The 23,807-nt window shown below is 44.9% G+C and overlaps 1 protein-coding gene and 1 long non-coding RNA gene across 16 annotated transcripts in view; one reads left to right on the top strand and one right to left on the bottom strand.

Annotated features, from left to right (window-relative positions):
* The window catches only part of LOC136109524 (uncharacterized), a 190,910-nt gene that overhangs the window by 26,587 nt on the left and 140,516 nt on the right, over positions 1–23,807 (top strand). For all 15 annotated transcript variants that reach the window (XR_011741760.1, XR_011741761.1, XR_011741755.1 and 12 more), the window contains one exon: positions 4,908–4,991. This is a non-coding gene — a long non-coding RNA (uncharacterized lncRNA). The remainder of the gene's footprint in view (positions 1–4,907; positions 4,992–23,807) is intronic.
* LOC136109520 (myosin heavy chain, skeletal muscle, adult) lies at positions 6,316–22,748 on the bottom strand. The gene is made up of 38 exons (XM_065852251.2): positions 22,512–22,748; positions 22,282–22,425; positions 22,033–22,189; positions 19,781–19,808; positions 19,575–19,683; positions 19,389–19,481; positions 19,195–19,258; positions 19,005–19,103; positions 18,800–18,903; positions 18,581–18,719; positions 18,020–18,138; positions 17,263–17,412; positions 16,458–16,628; positions 15,582–15,888; positions 15,409–15,482; positions 15,062–15,149; positions 14,851–14,968; positions 14,590–14,713; positions 14,367–14,503; positions 14,007–14,262; positions 12,726–12,968; positions 12,329–12,505; positions 12,106–12,251; positions 11,927–12,017; positions 11,450–11,839; positions 11,172–11,298; positions 10,874–10,992; positions 10,237–10,433; positions 9,754–9,937; positions 9,502–9,667; positions 9,205–9,329; positions 8,761–9,069; positions 8,464–8,667; positions 8,070–8,195; positions 7,803–7,973; positions 7,612–7,716; positions 7,373–7,468; positions 6,316–6,757 (listed from the first exon to the last, which is right to left on the bottom strand). Exons 1-38 carry the CDS (start codon positions 22,713–22,715, stop codon positions 6,602–6,604), a joined length of 5,817 nt encoding a protein of 1,938 aa, XP_065708323.1. The 5' UTR covers positions 22,716–22,748; the 3' UTR covers positions 6,316–6,601.

The following is a 23,807-nucleotide window of genomic DNA, read 5'->3' as shown; positions in this document are numbered from 1 at the left end:
GAGGAGGCACAGTTAGCAGAGTACTCTGTAGGAAAGAAGATTTGTTGAGTCACTGACTGAACAGTTTTATGTGGAAGAGTGAAATATCTTGCACTTCAATCTCTTCAAATATCCAGGTAGGTATAAGCAAGTCAAAAGTTGAATCTAAACTTCCCAGTCTTGACTGAACATAGATGTATACTTTTCTTAAATTAATCCTTAGACATCTAGCTATTTAACTAGTGTTGGAGTATTGTAGTACAGTTTAGCAGTATCACTTCAACTTAATGGACTCTGGTTAATTTGGATGTTGCCATAGCAGATACTTCATATTAAAAAAGTCTTGAATTTTTTTAGATGCTACCTGACAGTCTCTGAGACACTTAATTGTCGGATAGCAAATAGTGGCTTTTCACTGGAAAAGTTATTTGCTATGGATAATTAACCTTCCATTATGACATATATTAATGCCACTATTGCCTGTTCTATTTTCTAGAAATCTTGGACTGTTGGATTTCTTCCTGTTCCTTAAAAGCTGGTACATTTTGGTACACATTCTGGTGGCAGAGTTTGAAAGTCAGTCACTGCTGTTTGAAAACATAGCAACTCATTTTCTATTGCACATATATCCAGAAATAATACGGAAGCTGAAGGAAAAAATACTGCCTTCAAATCTAGAACAAAAACTCAAGCAGTAGAGACAGTTCCCTGATAGAAATGAATATCCAAGACTTCTAGGAAGTTCAATAGAATAAAAAGTTATATACTTTGCCTGGAAGTTCACAGGAGCCATACACTTACCTTGAAATTTTCTGCAGGACTGGGCACAGCACTCCAAAGAGACTTTTATAGAGTCTGGTATGTAGATGCTCTGGATGTTTCCTTTTCCTTCAGTCAGAACATATTTTGGCAAACCATCTTTGGCAAAACTTTGTCTGGCAATCTTAGCTAACAGCATAATTGTCATTTGATTTGACTAGATATATTTAGAAATGTTTTACATCTTACCATTCCTGTGGATACATTTCCTATAAATAGTCTGACAGGGCCATTAAAAAGGGAATCTTGACCAGTCAGGGCACTTAAAAAACTTGAATGTAGAATATACAGGTCGCTTTACTGTCCCTTCTGATAACTTGATCTTTGGCCCAGGAGAGACTCTTTGGTATTTCCGTACTGCAACTATTCCAGATGTAACATGGAAATAATAAAATGTACCTTGTGCACATGGTCCTGTGAATTTGGAGACTACCTTTTACAGTATCAAAAAAGACAACTCTACAAAAGACAAATCATAACTAAATGTTATTCTGTAATTCATTATATGTTATATTGAAAAGGGGAAAACCAGACACATATTATGGGCCAGGACTTCGTTAGATTCAGAGGGAATACAAGATACAGCAAATCAGAATTTAAATTCAAGTTTGGACGTGCAATTCCTGCTTAGAGTGTGATGGGTGACTCCTTAACTGTAAAAATAAATAAATATATATGCAAGCAAATCTGAAAGTGGCATTTTGCAGGAATTAAAAAGTTCACAATGTACATAGTAAAGGAATGTTCACTGTTGCTGTGGTCAGTCATAAAGTCTTAAACGAACAAAATTCTCATGGAACCTCATACCTTAAACAAGAAAATTATACTGCTTTCTTTCAAAACATTTATGGTTTAAATGATTCAGTTATTTTGTTACAGAGCTGATCTAGAAGAAATCTGTTACATTTAATGACTAGCACTTTTATTAATAGGGGCATCAATCATACTCAAAGTTATTTCTGTTGCTCAACCTTTATTAAAGACACTCTAAGGGTTAAGAGAGACAAACATGAAAAAGTAACCTAGACGACGAAACACTTTCAACCTCAAATAAATACATACACAATAAAAAAAAACCAACGATACTTCCTGTTTTCCCTCACACAAACAAGAAGTGTTAACATGCCTTAAAGAGCCAAAGTCTATGTCTCAAATATGCCTGTATCCATTGTCGATGTATCTTGAGCAATGTACTTGCCCATGTCAGGTAGCAGGGGAGGTCCCTGTATCCTTCACTACTTGGAGCTAAAAAAAAAAAAAAACAACAATCCTTCCACCCAAATACAACTCTACACAGACAGTGTACCATTCGAGAGCCTCAGCACCCTGATACATACTAGTTCAGCACTCCCATCACAATTAGCTTGCACACTTAGACATCCACACAGTTCCAGCAAGAAGAGCTATTAACACAGTCCTGCTTGTACCAAAGCATTAGAGGTGGCAGAGCAGTCCTGTGCAGTGCTGGAGCCCTGAGAAAGAGGAAATTTTCTGGTAGTCCTGGGGAGTGACTGATCTAGTTCTAGGAAAAGGGCACTGTCACTTGAGCTGCTTTAAACACTGTCAGATCTAAACACGCCCTTCTCCTGGTCATCGGCACTTGGTTATTAAAAGAGCTCAGTGAATAAAGCTCGGTGAATAGTGCAGGAGCAAGGTCAGGAAAATTATGCCTGTGATCCAAGGTAATATCCAGTGCCAAAGCACGGGCCTGTGCATGAAGAGCTTGTTCCAAGGAGGGCTCTGGCACTGCAGCACCCACTTTTCTGGAGTACAAACCCAGAGCTCCCCCCTGGGCTCCGTACACAAGGGCATGGGGAGGCTGATGGAAGGAGAGGCCCAGAAGCAACCAGTGGGAAAAGGTGAGCGCAGGGGGGCATCTGAAGTCCTGCCTCTCTGGGCAATCTCTGACTCCCATGGACAGGCAGAAGTTAGAGGACAGAATCATAGAATGGTTATGGTTGGAAGGCACCTTAAAAAGATCACCTAGTGCAATACCCGTGCTGTGGGCAGGGCTATCTTTGACTAGATCAGCTTGCTTCAAGTCCCAACCAACCTGAACTTGAACGCTTCCAATGACGGGACATTTCCAAATTCTGGGGCCAGTCTGTTCCTGTGCCTCACCAGTCTCATCTTAAAAAATGTCTCCCTTACATCCAAGCAGAATCCACCCTCTTCAGTTGGAAACCTTTGTCTCTTGTCCTCTTGCCACAGGCCTTGGGAAAGTCTTTCTCCACCTTTCTTAGAAGCATCCTTTATATATTGGAAGCCCACGATGTGGTCTCCTCAAAGCCTTCTCATCTCCAGATTGGACAGGCCCAGTTCTCTCAGTCTTTCTTCCTAGGACAGGTGTTTCAGTCCTCAGATGATTTTTGTGAATGTCCTGTACTGGCTCTGGCAGGTCCCTGTCTTTCTTGTACTGGGAGCCCTGGAGCTGGCCACAGTAGTTCAGGTAGGAGTCTTATGAGAATAGAGCAGAAAGGGTGAATCACCTCTCTCTGCAGGGCTGCTCTCAATCCAGTCATTCCCTTGGTATATACTGATGGTGGGATTTGCCTGACCCAGGTACAGGACCTTGCACTTGGCCTTCTAGAACTTCATCAGGTTCATATGGACCCACTCTTCAAGTCCATCAAGTTCCCTCTGGATGGCATCCATTGCACTACTGTATCAACGGTATCACTCAACTTGGTGTCATCTGCAAACTTGCTGAGTGTGCACAGCCTACTGTGCATGTTGTTAATAAAGATATCAAACCTGATTGATTAAAAAAAAAATCCTTGAGGGACACCACTGATTTCCATTTGGACATCGAACCTTTGTCTGGAGCACTTTGGATATGACCATCCAGCCAATCCCTTTTCTGTCTAATAGCCCATCCGTCAAAACCATAAGTGGCAAGAATCTTGTAGTGCAATGTACCAAAGGCCTTACAGAAGTCCAGGTAGATGTCATCAGTAGCTCTTCCCTTGTACACTGATGCAGTTACTCCATTGTAGAAGACCACTGAATTAGTTAGAAAGTGTTGGAGGAGGCCGTCCCTTGACAGTACATTTCTCTGGTCGAATACTAGCAGCATTAATGTATTCACTGGCTACTTCGTGAAGAAGAAACTATAGTGGCAATGGAGCTCTATTTGAAACTCTTGTGCTCAGCAGGGAAGTCGGCCACTATCTGTTAATAGCTCTGCATCAATAACTTAGTCCCCAGGCACACACAATGGAAGCTAACATAAAGTTACGGATGCGTGGGGTTTTTTTTATGTGGTGGAGTAAAACATACCTTGAAAGGTGATTGCTGCCATTCCAGTAACAGCCAGGAAGGTTACTGAAAGCAAGCAAAGTTGACATAGAAAAAGCCATCCCTTTGGGATTTGCAGCATGCTGGTGTTATTATCAGCCATGCTCTCTGGATTAGCAGAGCGTGCCTGTGGGGATCAGTGCACTCTGTGAATCACTGGTGGATCGTGTGACATGGAAGACGTAACTTCAGGCTAATGTGTAGCAGGGCAGAATTGCTTGCTGAGGTGGGAGCTACAGCAGAGGAGGGATGTCAGTGTGTCACCAAAGCATCCACAGCTCGCTCCTTCCTTCCTTCCTTCCTTCCTTCCTTCCTTCCTTCCTTCCTTCCTTCCTTCCTTCCCTCCTTCCTTCCTTCCCTCCTTCCTTCCCTCCTTCCTTCCCTCCTTCCTTCCCTCCTTCCTTCCCTCCCTCCTTCCCTCCTTCCCTCCTTCTGCCCTCCGTCCCTCCTTCCGCCCTCCGTCCCTCCCTCCTACCCTCCCTCTCTTCATCCCTTTCTTGCTCCCTTATTCCCTCCTGCTGATTGGCATTGAGTCATATGGAACTAAATATGAGGAGTATTTCTCCAAACCTACCATACAATGTCTACTCCATGTGTTTGTGGGTTATCTATTTAATATATATCCTATCACCGCATAGCTATGAAGAGACTGCCATGGCCTTTCGCCATGTCCTCATGCTGCTTCTGCACTCAGGGACCAATTTCTGCAGGTCTTCCCTGACCTCCCAGCAGGGGAAAGGGAATGTAATGCATTTTTCCTTTAGGGAGTTTGATTCACAGCATTTTCTATTAACTGTCTCTTCTCTTTCCAGTGATGATCTCCTTACCTGGCTTCCTGCAGCCTGAAAAAGAATGAGCATCTGAGTGGAGAAGGACCAGACTGTCTAACTGGAAAGGTAAGCAGAGTGGCTGGTAGAACAGACCTATCATTTCAGGCTGGGCTGCACTTGAATGTGTGCTCGAGTTGTACAGCTACTCAGATGCCTATTATGTTCTCAGCTAAAGTCTCTGGAAACAACTGCTGCTGGGTAGTGGGTGCTGGCTGAGAAGGTGGTCTTCCAAAAGCTCTTTCCATCACCCATCAAAGCCACTGTAGGGCTCTGGCTACAGGGGGCATGAGGAGGGGAACATTCTTTTGCAGAAGAATAGAAAAGGAAATGGGTTGGAAATGAAGCAACGATGGTGATGTGCCACAGGATACCCAGCAGCCAGTGTCAGGGTGCTCAAGCCTCTTCACCTTGGGCTGATTTTATACTCCTGCTATGTCTCTTATCTTAAGTCTCTGGGTTTGTTTAGTTGGTCCTGCTAAGGAAAGCCACCCATGCATCAGATCAACTTTCTTACCTTTGGATTCATAATTCCTTGCACATTCGGTTTGTCTGTTTTTATTTTCTCTTTCGTTACAAATGCTGAGAAATGAGTGGATATTTTCACACATGCAGCACATCTGAAAGACCTTGCTCCTATCATGGAACTGCCAACTCAAAGGCCATCTTTTTATATGTGACACTGTATTATATTTCCCCATGCATATAATTTGTGGTTTTAACTGTACTGACTTCTTCATGCTATTTAATGACACTCCTTACTCTGTGTTGTGAAAGCCTTCTGCATTTCTTAGGCACCAATCCTTGTCCTGACTGCCTGGAATAACACTATTTTGTTGGGAAAAATTGTGCATGGGGGGTTGGTCTGGTGCTAAATGGGAATTCAGAAGCCATGGCGGTGACAGGGAGCTCAAGCACTGCCCCCACAGGCAATGATTGAGACTGAATCTGATGGCTTTTTACCCCACCTCTCAAGTCGTCACTGTCAGTTCATGTGGAGGTCTGCTCAGGCCCAGATTCAAGCTGCAATTAGTCTACCCAGGTTCCTTGTTGCTTTTTCTGCACATTGAATGGAAATCCAGTAGGCTAGACTGGAAAAGCCAGCTGCTAATGACCACCACTGTGTTTGCCTTCCACTGATGGGCTACTGCAACTACCTCTCCTCTGGTCACTGTCCACTCTGACCTCTCTTGCCACAGGCTGGTGGGAAGGTTCCTGATTGAGATGCTGAACAGCATTGAACAGTTGGGTTTTCTCATCAGGGAAGAAAGATTCTGCCAGGCAGGGTTGTGCTTCAGAAGACAGTGTGCCAGAGACTCAGCTTTTGTGGACAACTGATCTACTCTACATGTATTGAAGGCATTGTCACAGATATGTCACTACTCTTCTCCAGTATTACTTCAAAGGGACTTGGTACGAATTAGGTGACAAATAGCAGGAGTATGACATTGGCATACAAAGGTAGTAAACAAAGCCATGCCCAAAAGCTCATGATGACACAGACCTAACCAGTAAAACAAAAACAAATTAAAATGGTGCTCATGGTGCCTATGCAAAGGAATCTACAGTCTTTATTTTCTAGACATTGATGGGATTACAATGACTAATTACAGAAGAAAGTGACTAAGAGGTTCACATTTTGCAAATCCCTCAGGTCACTTGGTTGCCTCATCACATCCTTACTCTTCCTCTTCTATCTTCTTGCCATGAAACTCCCGGCTCTTCACTCGGAGCTTGTTGACCTGCGACTCTGCAATGTCAGCCCGCTCCTCGGCTTCCTCCAGCTCGTGCTGGATCTTGCGGAACTTGGAGAGGTTGACATTGGACAGTTCCTCCTGTGCGGAGAGAGAGAGTTGGTAGTGATGAGCCCAGGGCAGGGCTTTCACTCCTTCTGCAGCTCAGTCCCGTGTGGTGGTGGGAATTCTCAAGGGGAAGGCCCAGAGCTCCATTCCACACCCACTGCTGCTTGCATGTAAGACTCACACAGACCTCCTCCTCCTTCCTTTTTCAAGACTCCACTAGGACAAGCTTCACCAGTACTTTGTCACTGCTGAGGAGCCAATTCATCACTTGGGTGTGTCATTTGGGTCTTTATTCTGCCACTATTTGCTGCCCAACTATCAGTGTGTTTTATTAGGTTGACAACCTGAAGCATTCTGTTGTTGTTTGAGAACAAAGATGGTGAATTTCGCAGTCAGTGGATGCAGCCCCTGTGTTTGTTTAGTCTGACCTCCTGTATAAAACAGGATGCAGAACTTCCCCACTTCATCCATGATCACAGGGTGCCCAGAACTCAGCAAGCCCCTTGACACCATAGTGAAATGGTGTGACCAAAACTATTGCATCTGGATCATTTCTCTCATGCTTCTTTCCTTTTGTTCATACTCATCTCAGTGAGAGAGCTGTCCTGATGGAAGGTGGCTCTTACCCATTCTCTAAGCAATACTTACAGCCTCCTCAGCTTGTCTCTTGTAGGATTTCACCTTCATTTGCAGTTTGTCCACCAGATCCTGGAGCCTGAGAATATTCTTACGGTCTTCCTCAGACTAAGGCAGATGACAAAAATGAGAGAGAATGGATGATTTCCTTCCCACCACATGAGGTTAACAATTCCCCTTGGGGAGAGCATGTGCAAAATTTGACTTGCAGTGAGTAGACTCTGTCAGTACAAGGAGACCTCCTGCCTTACCTGGTAGGTCAGCTCCTTCACCCTCCTCTCGTACTTGCGCACACCCTTCACGGCTTCAGCGCTGCGCTTCTGCTCAGCATCAACCTCCCCTTCCAGCTCCCGCACCTGCAAGGACAAGCCCATCTTTGGAGCTTCCCTGATGGCTGCTTATGTGACATGTTCACTCATGTACAAAGAGCAGCCCTACGCACTCTGGCCTCCAGCTTCTGGATTTGCTTCTTGCCTCCCTTCAGGGCCAACTGCTCAGCCTCGTCCAGACGGTGCTGCAGGTCCTTCACCGTCTGGTCCAGGTTCTTCTTCATCCTCTCCAGGTGGGCGCTGGTGTCCTGCTCCTTCTTCAGCTCTTCTGCCATCATGGCTGCCTGAGGAGAGCAAATGGTCAAGTCCATTTGGGGGTTGGACACAGTTTGAAGGAGAATTATATTCAGCATCATCAATGAAAGGAGCCCCTGACTCACATCTGTGATGGCCTTCTTGGCCTTCTCTTCAGCATTGCGGGCTTCCTGGATCGTATCCTCCATTTCACTCTGAATTTGGGTAATGTCTGTTTCCAGCTTCTTCTTCGTGTTGATTAAGCTGGTGTTCTGTGTAAAGAGAAGACATGATTTGTGCTGTTAGACCTAATGCCTCCACATGAAGAAATAAAAGTGTGAGTAGGGGTTATGAAAGTCTTTAATGCAAGAGTCCTCTTTAGAGCCACAGCAGCCAAGCAGACATGGGTGGCTGCCTAGACTGGCCATAACGTTGCATGTCTTGTCAAGCGTTTACATAGTAATCACTTACAAGGTGCATAGCAATCTCACTCTTTGTTATCCCTTTTTGATGGAATTCATTTCCAGTCCAGTGCCTGACCTGGGTATGGAGGAGCTGCACACGTTCGGTGGCATCCAGAAGCTCCTGCTCAGCCAGTTTCCTCGAACGCTCCGTCTGCTCCAGAGCTGCCCGTAGCTCCTCAATTTCAGCCTGCAACAGGTTTGCCCTGCGCTCCACCATGGCCACCTGCTCCTTCAGGTCCTCCTGTGTCCTCAGAGCATCATCCAAGTGTATCTGGGTATCCTGAGAAAGAGACAAGAGAAATTACCAGTGTGTACTTGGGTGACAAAATATTCAGGGGTGTCTCCTCTCTTTCAGTAGCTTTGCTGAACGGACCTTGAGCACTCCCTGTGTGTTTCTCAGGTTCTTCTGTGCCTCTGCAGCCACGCGGTTGGCATGGCTCAGCTGGATCTCCATTTCATTCAGGTCTCCCTCCATCTTCTTCTTCAGCCGCAGGGCTTCATTCCTGCTCCTGATCTCAGCATCCAAGGTGCTCTGCATGTTCTCCACAATTCTGAGGTGGTTTCTCTTCAGCTGGTCGATCTCCTCATCTTTCTCTGCTATCTTCCTGTCAATCTCCGACTTCACCTGGTTGAGCTCAAGCTGGAGGCGCAGGATCTTCCCCTCTTCATGTTCCAGGGAGGCCTGGAAAATGTCAGTGGGACCAGTGACTTAAACCATTGCTTGCTTCCTAAGTCATCACTTAAGCAGTACTTGAGCTCTGCAGATAACTACTTCCATACTTTGCATCAGGACACCATTTCTCAGCATCCTATGTACCTCAGCTTCCTCCAGGGAGGCTTGGAGTTCAGATTTCTCCTGCTCAACCTGCTTCTTGACTTTCTCCAGCTCATGAATCGCCTTTCCTCCCTCTGCAATCTGCTCCGTGAGGTCAGAAATCTCCTCTGTGGGAACAAACACCAATGGCATGGTCAGGCACAGAGCACAACGGGAAGGGCCCTGTCACACCAAGGTGACAGACATCCCTGCCCACCTGCAGGCACAGACCCATGTGGAGCGGTGCGTAGTGCTGGACAGGGAGAAAGCCCTGCCAGGAGCAGAGGGCCAGGCACTTACGCTGCAAGTTCTTGTTCTCCCGCTTCAGTGTTTCCAGGTGGTCCAAGGACTCCTCGTAGGCATTCTTCATCTTAAAGAGCTCTGTGCTGAGAGAGCGAGACTCCTTCTGGGAGGCTTCCAGCTCAGCCTGTGTCTCCTCATACTTCTGCTTCCATTCTGCCAGGATCTGAAGAGAAACCAGGTGTGAGTTTGGATGTGGCCATCAGGAGGGGATGCTCTGCCCAGGAGCCCCAGGTCTGGAGCCCAAAAGACCTTGTCAAAGTTCTTCTGCTTCTTATCCAGAGCTGCACAGGCAGCATTTGATCGCTCCACATCAATCATGAGGTCCTCCACTTCATTCTGCAGCCTCTGCTTTGTCTTTTCCAGGGAGGCACATTTGGCATTCACAGCCTCAACATGTTCCTCTGCATCTTGCAGGCGCTGTGCCAGCTTCTTCCTGGCAGGAGATCAGCACAGCTCCAGGTTAGAGCTTAAGGGTCTACCACATCTGTGTCCTGACACCTTCTGAGCATCCGGCCTGTCCTAGTTGTTCTACCTCAAGGGTTCCATTTGTGTTTCCAATCTTCCCTTTTTCCACAGCATGCTTTTCCTCTCCCTCCCTCTCTCCTCTTACACAAAAAAGATGATCTATTCTTGCCTTGGTCCTACCACTAATCTAACCCAAACTTAGAGACTCCAATTTCCCTTGAGAGCCTCAGTCCTCTCCAGCCATTCAACAGCCCACTTCCCACGTACTTGGCCTCCTCCAGCTCCTCCGTGCGCTGAATAGCGTCAGTCTCGTATTTGGTTCTCCACTGGGCCACTTCGCTGTTGGCCTTGGACAGCGCGCGCTGCAGCTCCCCCTTGGCTTCCTGCTCCTCCTCATATTGTTCCCGGAGCAAGTCACAGTCGTGGCGAGCAGACTGCAGGGCGTGGGCCAGGGCGTTCTTGGCCTGTGGGAACATTTGGATTGGTAACCTGGATACTTGTCTTGAGATGACACTTGACAGTGACACTGTCAAGGAATTACAAATGAAACTCAAATTAGGCAAATGCAAAGGTGGAAGCTACTGGAGCCATCATCCATGTGTTCTGGTGGATCAGATGTCTTAGTGACACAGACTCTGGGAACAGATGTCTAGTGTTTCTACATATGTATCTGTATCTGGTTTAGAGAGCATCGACAGATTATCATGAAAGCCTTTTTAATGACTCCTTCCATCATCAAACTCATGACACTTCCTCTCCTCTGTAGGCTATGCATTGGTGTATGTTCATTACTTCAGTACTACATGTGTTTGGGTAAAGTATATTGAACCAGCCTGGATCAGACAGGATTCTCCAGATACTTTCAGGGGAGAGGTAGGCTGTGTACAGCAGGATGCTTCCAGACCTTTATTTCTTCTTCTAGATGTCTCTTGAGTTCCTCAATCTGTTGGGTAAAGCCTTGCTTGCCCCTGGACAGCTGAGAAATCAGAGCATCCTTTTCCTCCACCTGGCGTGAAAATTCACCTGGGAAGGGGAAATTGAAGAAAGGTAACTAGACTGGTAATACTAAGACAATTTCTGCCTGCAATCCCATTTGATCAGGAGTGGCCAGGAAAGGTTTGACCATTTGTCACCCTGTACCCTATGGTATCCTCATTAAGTGCAGGTTGTTCCATTCTACCTCAGGAATGCAGATATCTCACCTGTTTCTGTCTGCAGACGAGCTCTTTGAGTATTGAGGTCATTGATCATGCGCTGATTCTGCTCCTCCTTTGTTTTAATCTCACTCAGCTGGTCTTCCAGAGTGCGGCACATCTTCTCCAGATTTGCCTAGGTAGAATACACAAGGGAAAAAAGGAGATCAACACCTGCACTCTCATTATTCTAACAGCAGGGATCTTTTTAATGAGAACGTGGCTGATAGATGCAGTCTATGGGCCACACCTTGGCCCGGTGGGCATTCTCTGGTCCACTTCCATACCTTGGCTTTGGAGACAGACTCCATGTTACTGGCCAAGTCATCAATCTCCATCTTCAGCTCGCTCTTCTCCTTCTCCAGCTTCTGCTTCACTCGCTGCAGGTTGTCGATCTGCTCCCCAAGCTCAGCTGTGCTGTCCGCGTGCTTCTTGCGCAGGGCGGCAGCCGTGGCTTCGTGCTGCAGCGTGGCCTCTTCCAGGTCGCGACGCATCTTCTGAAACTCTGCCTCACGCTTCTTGTTCATCTCAATCTGAGCTGCCGTAGCTCCTCCTGCTTCTTCCAGGCGCTCGCTGATCTCCTCCAGCTCCCTGGAGAGGTCAGCCCGATGCTTCTCGGCTTTTGCCCGAGAGGTTCGCTCGGCCTCAATTTCCTCCTCCAGTTCCTCAATACGGGCCTGTGGAACATTAGGGACCCTTCACACCTGAGCCTCCTCCTACCTGACCTGAGACTGGGAGAGGGAGGGAAAGGAACAGAGACTTGCCTGAAGCTCCTTGATCTTCTTCTGTAATTGCATGCCCATTGCTTGCTCATCCTCGATCTTGCTCTGGATCTGACTGATTTCAAAGTCTTTCCTGTGGGCAAATCAAACCATGTTAGAGATCAGGGAAAAAAGACAAGTGTGACCAGCCCAGCACTCAGATGCCCCACAGCCACACTTACTTCTTCAGTTTCTCATCCAGCTGCTGCTTATCATTTTCCAAATCCATTATGCTGTCTTGGGCCAGCTTCAGGTCTCCTTCCAGTTTCCTCTTAGCTCTCTCAAGGTCCATGCGCAGTTTCTTCTCTTGTTCCAGGGACCCTTCCAGCTAAAAAGAACAAGACCCTCAGCTCATGACTGGTCAGGTCTAACTCCATACCTGTCCTGTTTGTGCTGGATGCTCACATCATCCACTTGCTGCTCCAGCTTGGTCTTGGCTTTGGTCAGCGTATTGACTTTGTCTTCTTCTACTTGCAGGTCATCCAGTGTCTGCTGGTGGGCCTCTTGGAGGGCTTTCTTCTCTTTTGTCAGCTTGGCAATGGTCTCGTCCAGAGCAGCCATCTCCTCTGTCAGGTTTTTTACCTGTTGATTTTAAGAAAGTGCTGAAAGTCTGTGTAGATGACTTGAATGCTGGTATAGTGACCTTTGCACTTTGCAGTCCATAGCCAGAAGCCTGGTTTTTTATTTGGACTGCCTAGCTTCATCACTCTGATGCTCCAAACCTCACTTTGTTTTGAGGATACCAGGCTGACATGGGAAGCATCTGTCCCTTCATCCTTTATTTCACTCCCTGTGTGTGTACCTTGTTTTCAGTGGCATGCTTTTCCTTCTCCACTTTGGCCAGCGTTAACTCAAGGTCATCAATGTCTTTCTTCAGCTCTGAGCATTCATCCTCCAGTTTCCTCTTCTTGGCTGTCAGCTCAGCATTAATTTCTTCCTCATCCTCAGCCCTTTCAGTCACCTCCTTAATTTTGGCTTCCAGCTGGATTTTGGTTTTGATGAGCTGGTCACATCTTTCCTCAGCATCAGCCAAACTATCTGCTTCCTGGTGGAGAGACACAGATTTTATGGGTTGTAATGTTTTGAAGTTTCTCTGCTCTGTCACTGAGCAGGCACGCGTTAATACTGGACCGACCGTGGCCTTCCACTCCAGAAACTGGAGGATCTTGCCACGTGTCTATTGGGAAACCTGTTTATCTGCTATCAACATTGATCTCAATTTTTTTGTGTCTCTTCATATTGTCTCACAGACAGATCTCATGCACCCACTAGCACAACACAAGACAAGAGTGGTCACTTCAATTACTAGTGTCAGCAGGAAAAAAGGCTTGGAGTCCTTTTTCCTGACAGGAAAAGTACTTAGTAACTTTTTAATTGTCTCATTGAGAACCTTATAATATTAGGGAAATGAAGACTTTTCGATCCTTTGAGAGTAACTTAGATGAGAAAGAAATTTATCACCTTTCTACATGCATTAAAATTGCTGTAAGTCCAGCAGTGTTCCTACCTGTGCCTTCTTTCCAGCCCATGCCGAGCATTTACAATGCTAACTAGTTGATAATTTCATTTGGTGTGAAGAAACTGCCTTTTACTAATTGAGTTTTAATGGGATGTATCCGTGTTTCTAAAAGTAATCATGGCTTCCCCAATGTAGCTGTAAATAGTGTATCCTTCTGAGCTTTGCCTTCACTCTGTTAGACAAATACACGGCAATGAAACCTGAGTAGTTGGTTATACTTCAGTTCAGAGCTCTCTGCTCTGGATTACTTGTTGCCCAGTGTTACTTGGCTCTTTCCTCAGGCAGCAGGATCTCATGTCGGGCTGCCACGAGACTCGCCATGTCCCTGCCAGTGCCTGCTTATGTAGCGTGAAAATGTGTGATTTAGAGCTTTTTCTACTACACCTTAGTCAGCCTCCTCTGAGTCCCGGCTCAGGGTAACAAGCATTCTGGCTATAACACATTACATTCCCATGGGCAAATGTATGGTGATGCATGTTAGCCTTGTGAGTCCCTGCTTGGGGTAAGAAGCCTTCTGGCTGTGTGACATTGCTTTCCCAGGGACAAATGAACAGTGACACTCACCGCCTGCACTTGGAGCTGCAGGTCATTTTTCTCCTGCAGCAGGGCCACCATTTTCTCCTCCAACTCCTTCCTCTTTGCCTCAGACTTTGCAAGCTCTTCCTTGGTTTTCTCAAATTCTTCCTTCATGTTGGCCATCTCCTTCTCAGATTCTGCACTTTTCAGCAAGGGTTTAATCTTGAAGAACAACTTCATCCAGGGCCAGTGCTTCACATTCATGAATGCACGGACATTGTACTGGATACAGAAGATTGAGTCCCTGCAGTAAAATTCACGTGGCTATTGCATACTGTGCTGGCAGTGAATTTAGACTCAATTAGCCAAGTAGTATGAGAACATGATATGTGAGTGAGAATTGTCTACCTCCTCTCCACCATTTTCCGGTACTCCACTCTCATCAGGAAGCCCCTGCACCTGGCTTGTATCATGGTCATAATCTCTGCTAGTTTCTCATCTCTCATCTCCTCCAGCAGACCTATCAGCCCAGCTTTGAAGAACACCTTGAGAAAGGGAACATTGTAGCACATCAGTCCCAGGCAGTGCCTAATAGAGGTACACAGTGTTTGAACACAAGACTTGTTTCTACCTTAGTGTGACCAAATCTATACTGGGTGTGGTCCACATCAATGGACCCAAGAAGCTTCTCTGAAGCCTTCTTGCTGTCCATGAACTGACCCTCTGGAATAGCACTTGCATTAAGCACTCTGTATCTGTGGGAGAAAGCAGAGCATGGGGAAATCCACATTACTGAAACCTGCACTGAGGCAGAGCCTCACAGCCTCCGCAGCAAGGGCTGTCTGTCTGACTCAGTAATGTGATGTGCTAGGGACAGTGAAAGCACTTTTACCTTTGCTTGAAGTCAGCATACAGGACTCTGCTGGGGAATCCTTTCCTGCAAATTCGGATTCCTTCCAGCACGCCATTGCACCGCAGCTGATGCAGCACCAGCTCATGTTCCATGGCACCTAACAAATACCACCGTTAGTGACTTCTCCATTGTTTGAGACTCACCAGAAGAGCTTCTGGGACTTTTTTTTCCTCCTGTTGAATCTGCTTACCTGGTGTTTTTGTTTCATTTGGGATGATGCATCGTACAAAATGGGGGTGAGTGCTGCGCAGATTTGTCATCAGCTTGTTTAAGTTTTCCTGTGAGAGTACGAGGTGAAGTTTAGATTCTAGCATGTAAACAGTGCACGCTTAGATAGGATATGCATATAAAAGCTGAATCATTCATTGTCTTGACTTATCAGAAATGCATGCATATTTTGGTGTAGACTTTCTTCAATAAGTATGAATGAGAGTCTACTCAGGGATTTACAGAGCTGTCTTCTCACAGCAATTCTACTCAATTCCTTTTTTATTTTGTAGATATTTTTAATAATGAGGTTGTGAATTTTTCCCTTACCCGGAAAAGCGCTGAGACAGTCTGGAAAGATGAACCCTTCTTCTTGCCACCCTTCTTGCCACCACCTCCAGCCTCTGCAAATGTGAAGAAAATGACCAGATGCCTCTAACATTGTCTTTGAGATTCCACTTTGTACAATACAAACACATGGAAATGGATTTTACAGAGCTTACCTGCTTCCCCACCATAGTTCGCAAAGAGTAAGGCCAATGTCTTCAGAGATGATTTCTGGTACAACCCAATGACAGTTTCATTCAGAGGGTCCTTGTTCTTCTCCAGCCAGCCAGTGATGTTGTAGTCCACCGTGCCAGCGTAGTGCACCAGGGAGAAGTGAGCCTCAGCCTTGCCTTTGGCAGGTTTGGGCTTCTGGAAGTTGTTGGACTTGCCCAGATGTTGGTCATAGAGCTTGTTCTTGAAAGAGGTGTCAGTTGCCTTGGGGAACATGCACTCCTCTTCCAGGATGGAGAAGATGCCCATAGGCTGGAAAGTGCCACAAGAAGTGGTAGAGAAAGATGCTAATGATGGGAAGCACGTGCTATGAACATCAAAGGTAGCAGTGTGCTGCTGGAAGCATCTCAGCCTCCATAAGGCCCTAAGATTCTCAGGAGTTGTTCTCGTTTAGGGAGCTTATATCTGCCTTCTCTTACCTTCCTGCAGCCTCTTGCCAAGGAACTTAAAGAATGTCTGTCAGATTCAGGTTAGAATTGGGAGTAGAATTGGAGGATATTTATTTGCCAAATTTGTGTGTGGTCTTCTGATTTGAAGCTTCAGAGGAAAAAGGAAAGGAGACTGACTCTAATTGGTTTTAAAGAAGTGTGTTGGTGCAAGTCCAGGCTATATTTTCCATGCTTGGAGAGCAGGCAATGAAGGACTGATCACACAGGTTTCCATTTCCTCATTCCTCTTTGCCAGACTGAAACTAATTTCAGTGCAAAATGTTTTGTTTAACTGGCACTGACTTCCTGATTCTGAGTTCTTGCTGAGCTGAATCTGGCTCAGAAACATCACCAAACTCCAAAATACATTGCACACTTGTAAGGAAAAGGTACCTTCTCAATGAGCTCAATGCAGGCAGCCAGGTCCATCCCAAAGTCAATGAACTCCCATTCAATTCCCTCCTTCTTGTACTCTTCCTGCTCCAGCACGAACATGTGGTGGTTGAAGAACTGTTGCAGTTTCTCATTGGTGAAGTTGATGCACAGCTGCTCAAAGCTGTTGAACTGCCCAAAGCAAGGAGAGGTTGTCAAGGTGTGGCAAACACCACAGGGTTTTGCTAGTGTTCTCCTAGTGCTGGTTGGTCTTCCTCACCTGAAAGAACACTCCTAACCATACTTTAAAAGCATCTGTTTCCTTTTTCACTGTGCTACTCCAGAGGTACTCAAAAGCAGACCCATCAGTAACCTTAGCTGCAGCATTGTGTAGGTGTCCCATCTCTGACCATCTCTACCACTGAAGTCCTAACATCATGACTCCAGTCACAACACAGGAAACATGCTGTGAACTTTCCCACAGCACTGCCCTTGACTCTTCCAAGAGCATCCACACCTTTGGCCCAGGTCTCTCTGACCCTTAGTCCTGGAGCTGTCTCTTTGTTTGCAAAGCCTAAGACATTTACAAGCTTGGAGACCTTTAAAACAATTTGTGAAAAAGCAGAGTTTTTTTCTACCTGTTGACAATGTTAGAATCAAGGTGTTTGTTAGTAAAGCCCTTTGACAGAGAAGAGGGAGAGGTTCTAGAAATCTGCAGATGAGGAGGATAAAATTCTGAATCTTCTTAAAAAGAAGTGTGTTTTGTAATCCTCATGACTCCTCCCTGGCCCTCCCTTGACCATGATGCCAAGTCCTTGTTCCTTACATCAAAGATTTCAAAGCCAGCAATGTCCAGGACACCAATGAAGTACTGTCTGGGTTGCTTGGTATCCAGCTGTTGGTTGATGCGAATAACCATCCACAAGAACATCTTCTCAAAGACAGCTTTTGCCAGGGCACCTACTGCATTGTTCACCTAAAGCAGAAAAGAAAGGACTGCAGTTACATCCCAGAGTCAAAGAAGAATGCTCCAGTAGACCTCTTGGAAAAGTGGCTATGTAGATCAGGACCTCAAAGTCCTAGTGGACAATATTTCATGGCTCTGGTCATGTAAGCGAATGGTATCCTGGGGCTCATTAGGAACCGTGTGGAGAGCAGGTTGAGGGATTTCTGCCTGTTCAGCCTGGAGAAAAGATGACTGAGAGGGCATCTATCAATGCCTACAAATATCTCCAGGGTGGGTGTCAAGATGATGGGACCAGACTCTTTTCAGTGGTGCCCAACAATAGGATAAGGGGCAACAGGAACAGACTGAAACACAGGAGGTTACACCTGAGTATGAGGAGAAACTTCTTTCCTTTGGTTGTGTCAGAGCACAGGTACAGGCTGCCCAGACCAGGTGTGGAGTCTCCTTCTCTGAGACATTCAAACCCACCTGGACCGACACTGTGTGTTCTGCTCTGTGACCCTGAGTTAGCAGGGGTTGGACTGGGGGATCTACAGACGTCCCTTCCAAAACCAATCATTCTATGACTCTGTGAAAAGCTTGTTTGAGCCAAGGATTTTCAGCCTTCAGATTTTACCTGTGATACTGTTTGACCTTTGGTCACATATTCATTCCCAACTTTGACTCGGGGGTAACACAGGGCTTTCAGCAACTCAGCTGAGTTCAGGCCCATCAGGTAGGCAGCCTTGTCAGCCACTAGAGAGGGGGGCAAAGAGAGAGAAACATTTATTTTTGGATAATGTCTAGAATTTGGTCAGTGTGGACAGCTCTTCCACTCACATCCTAGAAACAGAAAAGCATTAGTCTGCTTTCAAACAGAAGGTCTGAGAAGCTATGTCAATCAGGAAGCTCATTATGGCCTTCTCAGAGAGCAAGTGTTTGGAGAGAGAGAGATCCTGTGTTGAAGCTCCCCCTTTCAGGCTGTGTGTATTTGGGGAGAGTTCATTGGATAAAATTATGGTATTTCCTGCAAGCAGGGAGGCACCTCTGCAGTTAGACAGACAGTGAACAAAGGTGCTTTTCCTCAGCATTCTATATTGCAATTCGGGCCAACAAAGGCCTCTCTTTGGAGGTTAACATATCATCTCTGCAAGCAGAGAAGTTCTTTGAACAAGTCCATTGCTCAGTCTGCTGGTACCTTCTGTGCCATCAGGCTCTGCCTGCTCCTCTCGTTGTTTCTGCTTGAACTTCAGATTCCCGTAGTGCATGACGGCCCCTGTCAGCTTGTAGATGGCAGTCTTTTCGTCAGCAGTGAAGCCCAGGATGTCAATGGCACTCTGCAGTCAAAACCATGAAGTCAGAACATTGCCTAAAATCCTTAACAATCAGAGTACAAATATTTCTTTCTAGTACTTACATCTGTAGCCATCAGTTCCTCCTGGTCATCAATGCTGGGAACAGTGACCTCACCTTGACTCACATAGTGGAAATCAAAAGGGTTGGTGGTAACGAGGAGCATGTCTGAAAGCAGGAAGAGGCAAGACACAGGTTTTGCCAAGCAGGTAATAGGGTGAACTGTTGCTCAGCGATCATCCTCAAAAAGTCATAATGATCCTTCCTACCAATGAGCTCCGGCTTCTTGTTGGACATGATCTGATAGAAGATGTGGTAGCTTCTTTCTGCCGGGAGCTGGAAAGTGACTCTGGACTTCTCCAGCAGATCTGGCAAGGAAGGCAGAAGAGTCAGGCACAGGAAAGCACATGGAGGTGGGAATTTGGGGAGGAATGGGACCAGGCCAGGAGAGACTCTTACAAGTTTCAATGTCTGCAGAAGCCAGTTTGCCTGTGGCTCCAAAGTGGATTCTGATGAATTTGCCCTGTTAAGGAGAAGCAGCAGCATTTCAGCCTGGATGGGTTCTTCTGACATCTCCTTTATGTGGGATACTGCCAGGGCCATCACTTGTCTTGGAATGAGAGGGAGAGATTTTGTCCAAAGCAACAACTTACAAATCGCGAGGAGTTGTCGTTCCTCACGGTCTTGGCGTTTCCAAAGGCCTCCAGCAGTGGGTTGGCGCTGATGATTTGATCCTCAAGCGTTCCCTGCAGGATGATAGATATTGCTGGTTATCCTTTCCAAAAATCAAGTCAGATTTGGAGAAAAGCTTTGATTCAAGCCAGTATCTAATCATTTACCTGCATTTTGCCGGGCTCCTCCTTCTTCTTCTCCCCACTGGCTGCAATTGTTGCAAAGTACTGGATGACACGCTTTGTGTTCACAGTCTTCCCTGCGCCGGATTCTCCGCTGTCAAAGCAAAGAGAGAAGCAGAGAGCGTGTGGTCAGGCAGGAGATCCCCTGGCACCGGGCAGCCCCGCGGGGACCCAGCAGGGAGTGTACGTACGTGATCAGGATCGACTGGTTCTCGCGATCTGTGGGAGGAAGAAACAAATATATTATTAATATGTATTATGAACAGCCTGGTTAAAGGTATCCGTGGGACTTTTGGAATATGCACTAGCAGATGTGCCATCAACCCTCCTTCCTTTTGAACATTTTAAAGTTCAGAGCTGTAGCTGGGAAGCTGACATGTCAACACTCATGTGGATTTCTGATGTAGTTTATGCACTTCTTTTCTGGATATTCTCCTCATTTCAAGCTGTTCATTGTCTTCATGAAAATTACTCCAACTGAGGAGTATTTTTGTAGAACTATCAATTAGTTGAACTATCTGTAAGATAAACTGATCTACAGCAGGTCAAATCAGAAAACTTGTCATGATTTCCAGATCAGATAAAATATTTTGAACAGCAGACGTCCCAGAATAGATTCCAGTGAGACTTCATTCATAAAATCATTGCACTATGAAAACTTTAAAAAAAAAAAAAAAAAATACCATGTCTTCATTTTTTCTTAAACCCTTGTTTTTGAACCTTCTCAATTTTATAGCTGGTCGTGAATACAACCTTAAAAGTTATGCTAATAATAGCTGTTTTATCAACTGTACTGAAGATCTTCGTTGATCTTTATTAAAAAAAAAAAAATCAGCAGTTTTGGAAGGCAAGATTTCCCCTTAAAAAAAAGCATATTTTAAAAATTTTCATAAGTCACATATATTCACATGCCTAGTAATTGCTTTGTTTAGAAACTGCTGGCAATTTGCCTGATACAAAAAAGCCAGTATACTGTTACGCCATTCCGGAAAACTCCATCACAACCTTTTTTTAAAGTTAATGTAGCAATTGGCATTTTCCAGGCAATTTTCAGTGAGCATTTATGATAGGTAGCGTTCCAATGAAATGCCTGGCTTAATTCTGTCCTGGTAAATTGCTAGTGTTTATTTTAATATTGGGGCTTTTTTAAGGACACTTTAGTCTGAAGTTTTTCTGATGAATCCCACTATGAGGAGGAGTTCCAGAAATTAACCATTTATTTGTTATGATATGACCTTATATTTTCTAAGTTGTCTTTTTAAAGTTTTGCTGTGTCAGTACAGACTATACAGACTCATTTAAAACCTTTCTACTCCATATGTATTTGAAAAAGAAATAACCATTCATGTATGCTGCAAGTTGTTCTCAAACCGCTAATTTCACAGACCTTCTTGAGTTTTCTGAGAAAATAGCCAGAGTTCTATTTTGAAGAAAGTCTGCATGTGTTTGATAACCTACCTTAATAGGCTACCTAGCTGGAATGGCTTCCAGGTAAAGTGCTTTTTACCAGAGGGTTTACATTTGTTCTGTGCCTCTAGGATGGTGTTTCCCAATAATCTGCATGCAGTCTGAAGAGATTGAGCCATTAGGTAACTATCTCCCAGTGGAAAAGTCTGGGTTTGCATTCACCAAGTTCCTGCACATCTTGTGGAGGCGTCAGCAAGAGTAAATATAAGATGACTTACAGAAATACTACCATAAGACACAATAACCAAACATCAGTGTATTATCATTCAATTTTCATAGTATTCTCTTCCAATTAATCTTCTTACTGCTCTGAATACTACACTATTAAATATACTAATTGGAAAGGAAGGTGAAAATAAGATTTATATTAACAAATAAAAATACACCTCTCGTTTAATCATGTCAAAAGTTTTCACTATATTTCTTTCTTACTGCTTTCATCTATATTAAGGAATGAAAAAGAAGAACGCTTTCTGAGGTGGAGGAGGAAATATCAATTATACAGGCAGGTTTCACTCTAATGTCTCAGACTGCTTCCTCGGTTTTCACAAAACCACCAGAGGAAGCATTGGCTTCTATATTGAATCTCCCTTCCCTTTACATCAAATCTTATTTTCAGAACTCCACCCTAGTTACTTCCAGCCTTGCAAAGCAAATCATTCAAAGAATGATTCTCTCAAGTAGGAAGAAAAGAGAACATTTGAAGCTTATCCAAATTTCTGTGAAGGAAAATCTGACAGTGTATTCAGTGATAAACCATATGCTCCCAAATATCCTACTCAGTAAATTCTGACATTGATTGTTAGAACCATGATCTCAATTATAGTGTCCAGTAAAGAGAATTTTTACAGCGATCAGAGAACATCCACCCTCCCACGACTATTTAGTTGAGCTATTTTGCAGTTCAAAGTTTTTTTTTCTCTCACTTTGCAAGTGTTCGCAGCTAAATAATTTTAAAGAAAACCAAACCACTCACCAGTCAACATGAACTGATAGGCGTTGTCAGAGATGGAGAAGATGTGTGGAGGGGCCTCACTGCGCTTCTTGCCTCTGTAGGCCAACACCACCTCCGGGTTGTACACCGGCAGCCACTTGTAGGGGTTGACGGTGACGCAGAAGAGACCCGAGTAGGTCTGCGAGGAAAGGACACAGCACGTTGCCTTCCCCTGAGCCTGGCAGAGCAGTTCTCCCAGCTCCCCAAAGGAAGACTGCTGCTGGTGCTTACGTAGATCATCCAGGCTGCATAACGCTCTTTGAGGTTGTACAGCACAGCGGGTTCGTGGAGGTGGGTCATCATGGCCATGTCCTCGACTTTATCGTACTTGGGAGGGTTCATGGAGAAGATTTGATCTTCCTTCACGGTCAGAGTCTGTCAAGACAGAGAGACTGATATGTGTCAGCTGAGAGCCCAGAGTGGGAATTAAATTGTGTTCTCAAGCCTTACATTTTACCCACCTCTCCAGCTTCAGTCTTGACAGTGACCTTCCCTGATTCCCTACTCTGGATTGACCCTTTCACAAAGGATTCCTTGGGATGCACCACAAAGACGGATGACTTGGCATCAAAAGGCTTGTTCTGGGCCTCGATTCTCTCCTTTTCTGACTTTCGGAGGTAAGGAGCCGCCTCCCCAAAGGCAGCCATCTCAGCGTCTGACGACATGGCTGCACTTTATTGAAAGCACGTCAGCAGACAACACTATGGGAGAAAAGATACATAGCATCAGCAATCTTAATGTACTTTGTTTGCAAGCAGACCTTCTCTAATGACTCAAAATTAAAATTCCATTCTAAAAACTGCTGTTATTTATTTTGTGACACTGTAAAAATCATACATACAACATTAAAAAAAAAAAAAAGGTATGAGTATATAAATATAGAAATGCCTTGAATGCAGATGGAAAAACTTATTTATAATCCAATTTCAGAGATAAGAATTCACTGCATAATATACAATAAAGGGGGATGAGTAATTTCAACAAATCACTAGACGCTGCACACTTACCTTGAAGCTTTTCTAGGAGACAGGGCAGAGCACTGCAGACACACTTTTATAGAGTCTGTTTGGCAGATGCTTTAGATTCCTACTCTTTCTTCGGTCAAAAAATTTTTTGGCAAACATTCTTTGGCAAAACATTTTCTGGCAAACTTAACTAAGGGCATAATTGTCATTTGATTTGACCAGATATATTTAGAAATGTTTTGTATCTTACCAACGATGTGAATGTATTGACTATAAATAATACGAGAAGAGACTGAAAGAGAGAATCTCAATTAGTCAAGGCACTTAGAGAACTTGGATGTAGGACTTATGGATTCCATAGCTGCATTTCCAGTCATTTCCTCCTGCATGTCTGTTCTGCAACTCTTGCAGATGCATTATGGAGATGACATTAATGTCTGATATTCTGGGGCTAATGAAGAAATGCATTACAGCAGGAGATAAACTGCGTGAATAATCGAAAACAATCTTGTTAAATGAATTTAACTCTTATGTTCACCTGATATTTGAAATGAGAGAAACAAAATGTATTAAAGTTTGAACTCCTACACATGAACATCTTGGGAACTGACATGCAGTCCATGACAAAGACAAAAATCACATTCTCTTTTTTAGAGGTGGCAGAGCAGTCCTTTGCAGTGCTGGAGTCCTGAGAAAGAGGAAATTTTGTGGTAGTCTGAGGAGTGACTGATCTAGTTCTAGGAAAAGGGCACTGTCACTTGAGCTGCTTTAAACACTGTCAGATCTAAACAC

The sequence above is a fragment of the Patagioenas fasciata genome, chromosome 18 (assembly GCF_037038585.1).
Source record: "Patagioenas fasciata isolate bPatFas1 chromosome 18, bPatFas1.hap1, whole genome shotgun sequence".
In the NCBI taxonomy this organism is placed as follows: Eukaryota; Metazoa; Chordata; class Aves; order Columbiformes; family Columbidae; genus Patagioenas; species Patagioenas fasciata.
Note: the sequence above shows the minus strand (reverse complement) of the source record. Positions and strands in the feature narration are given on the sequence as shown.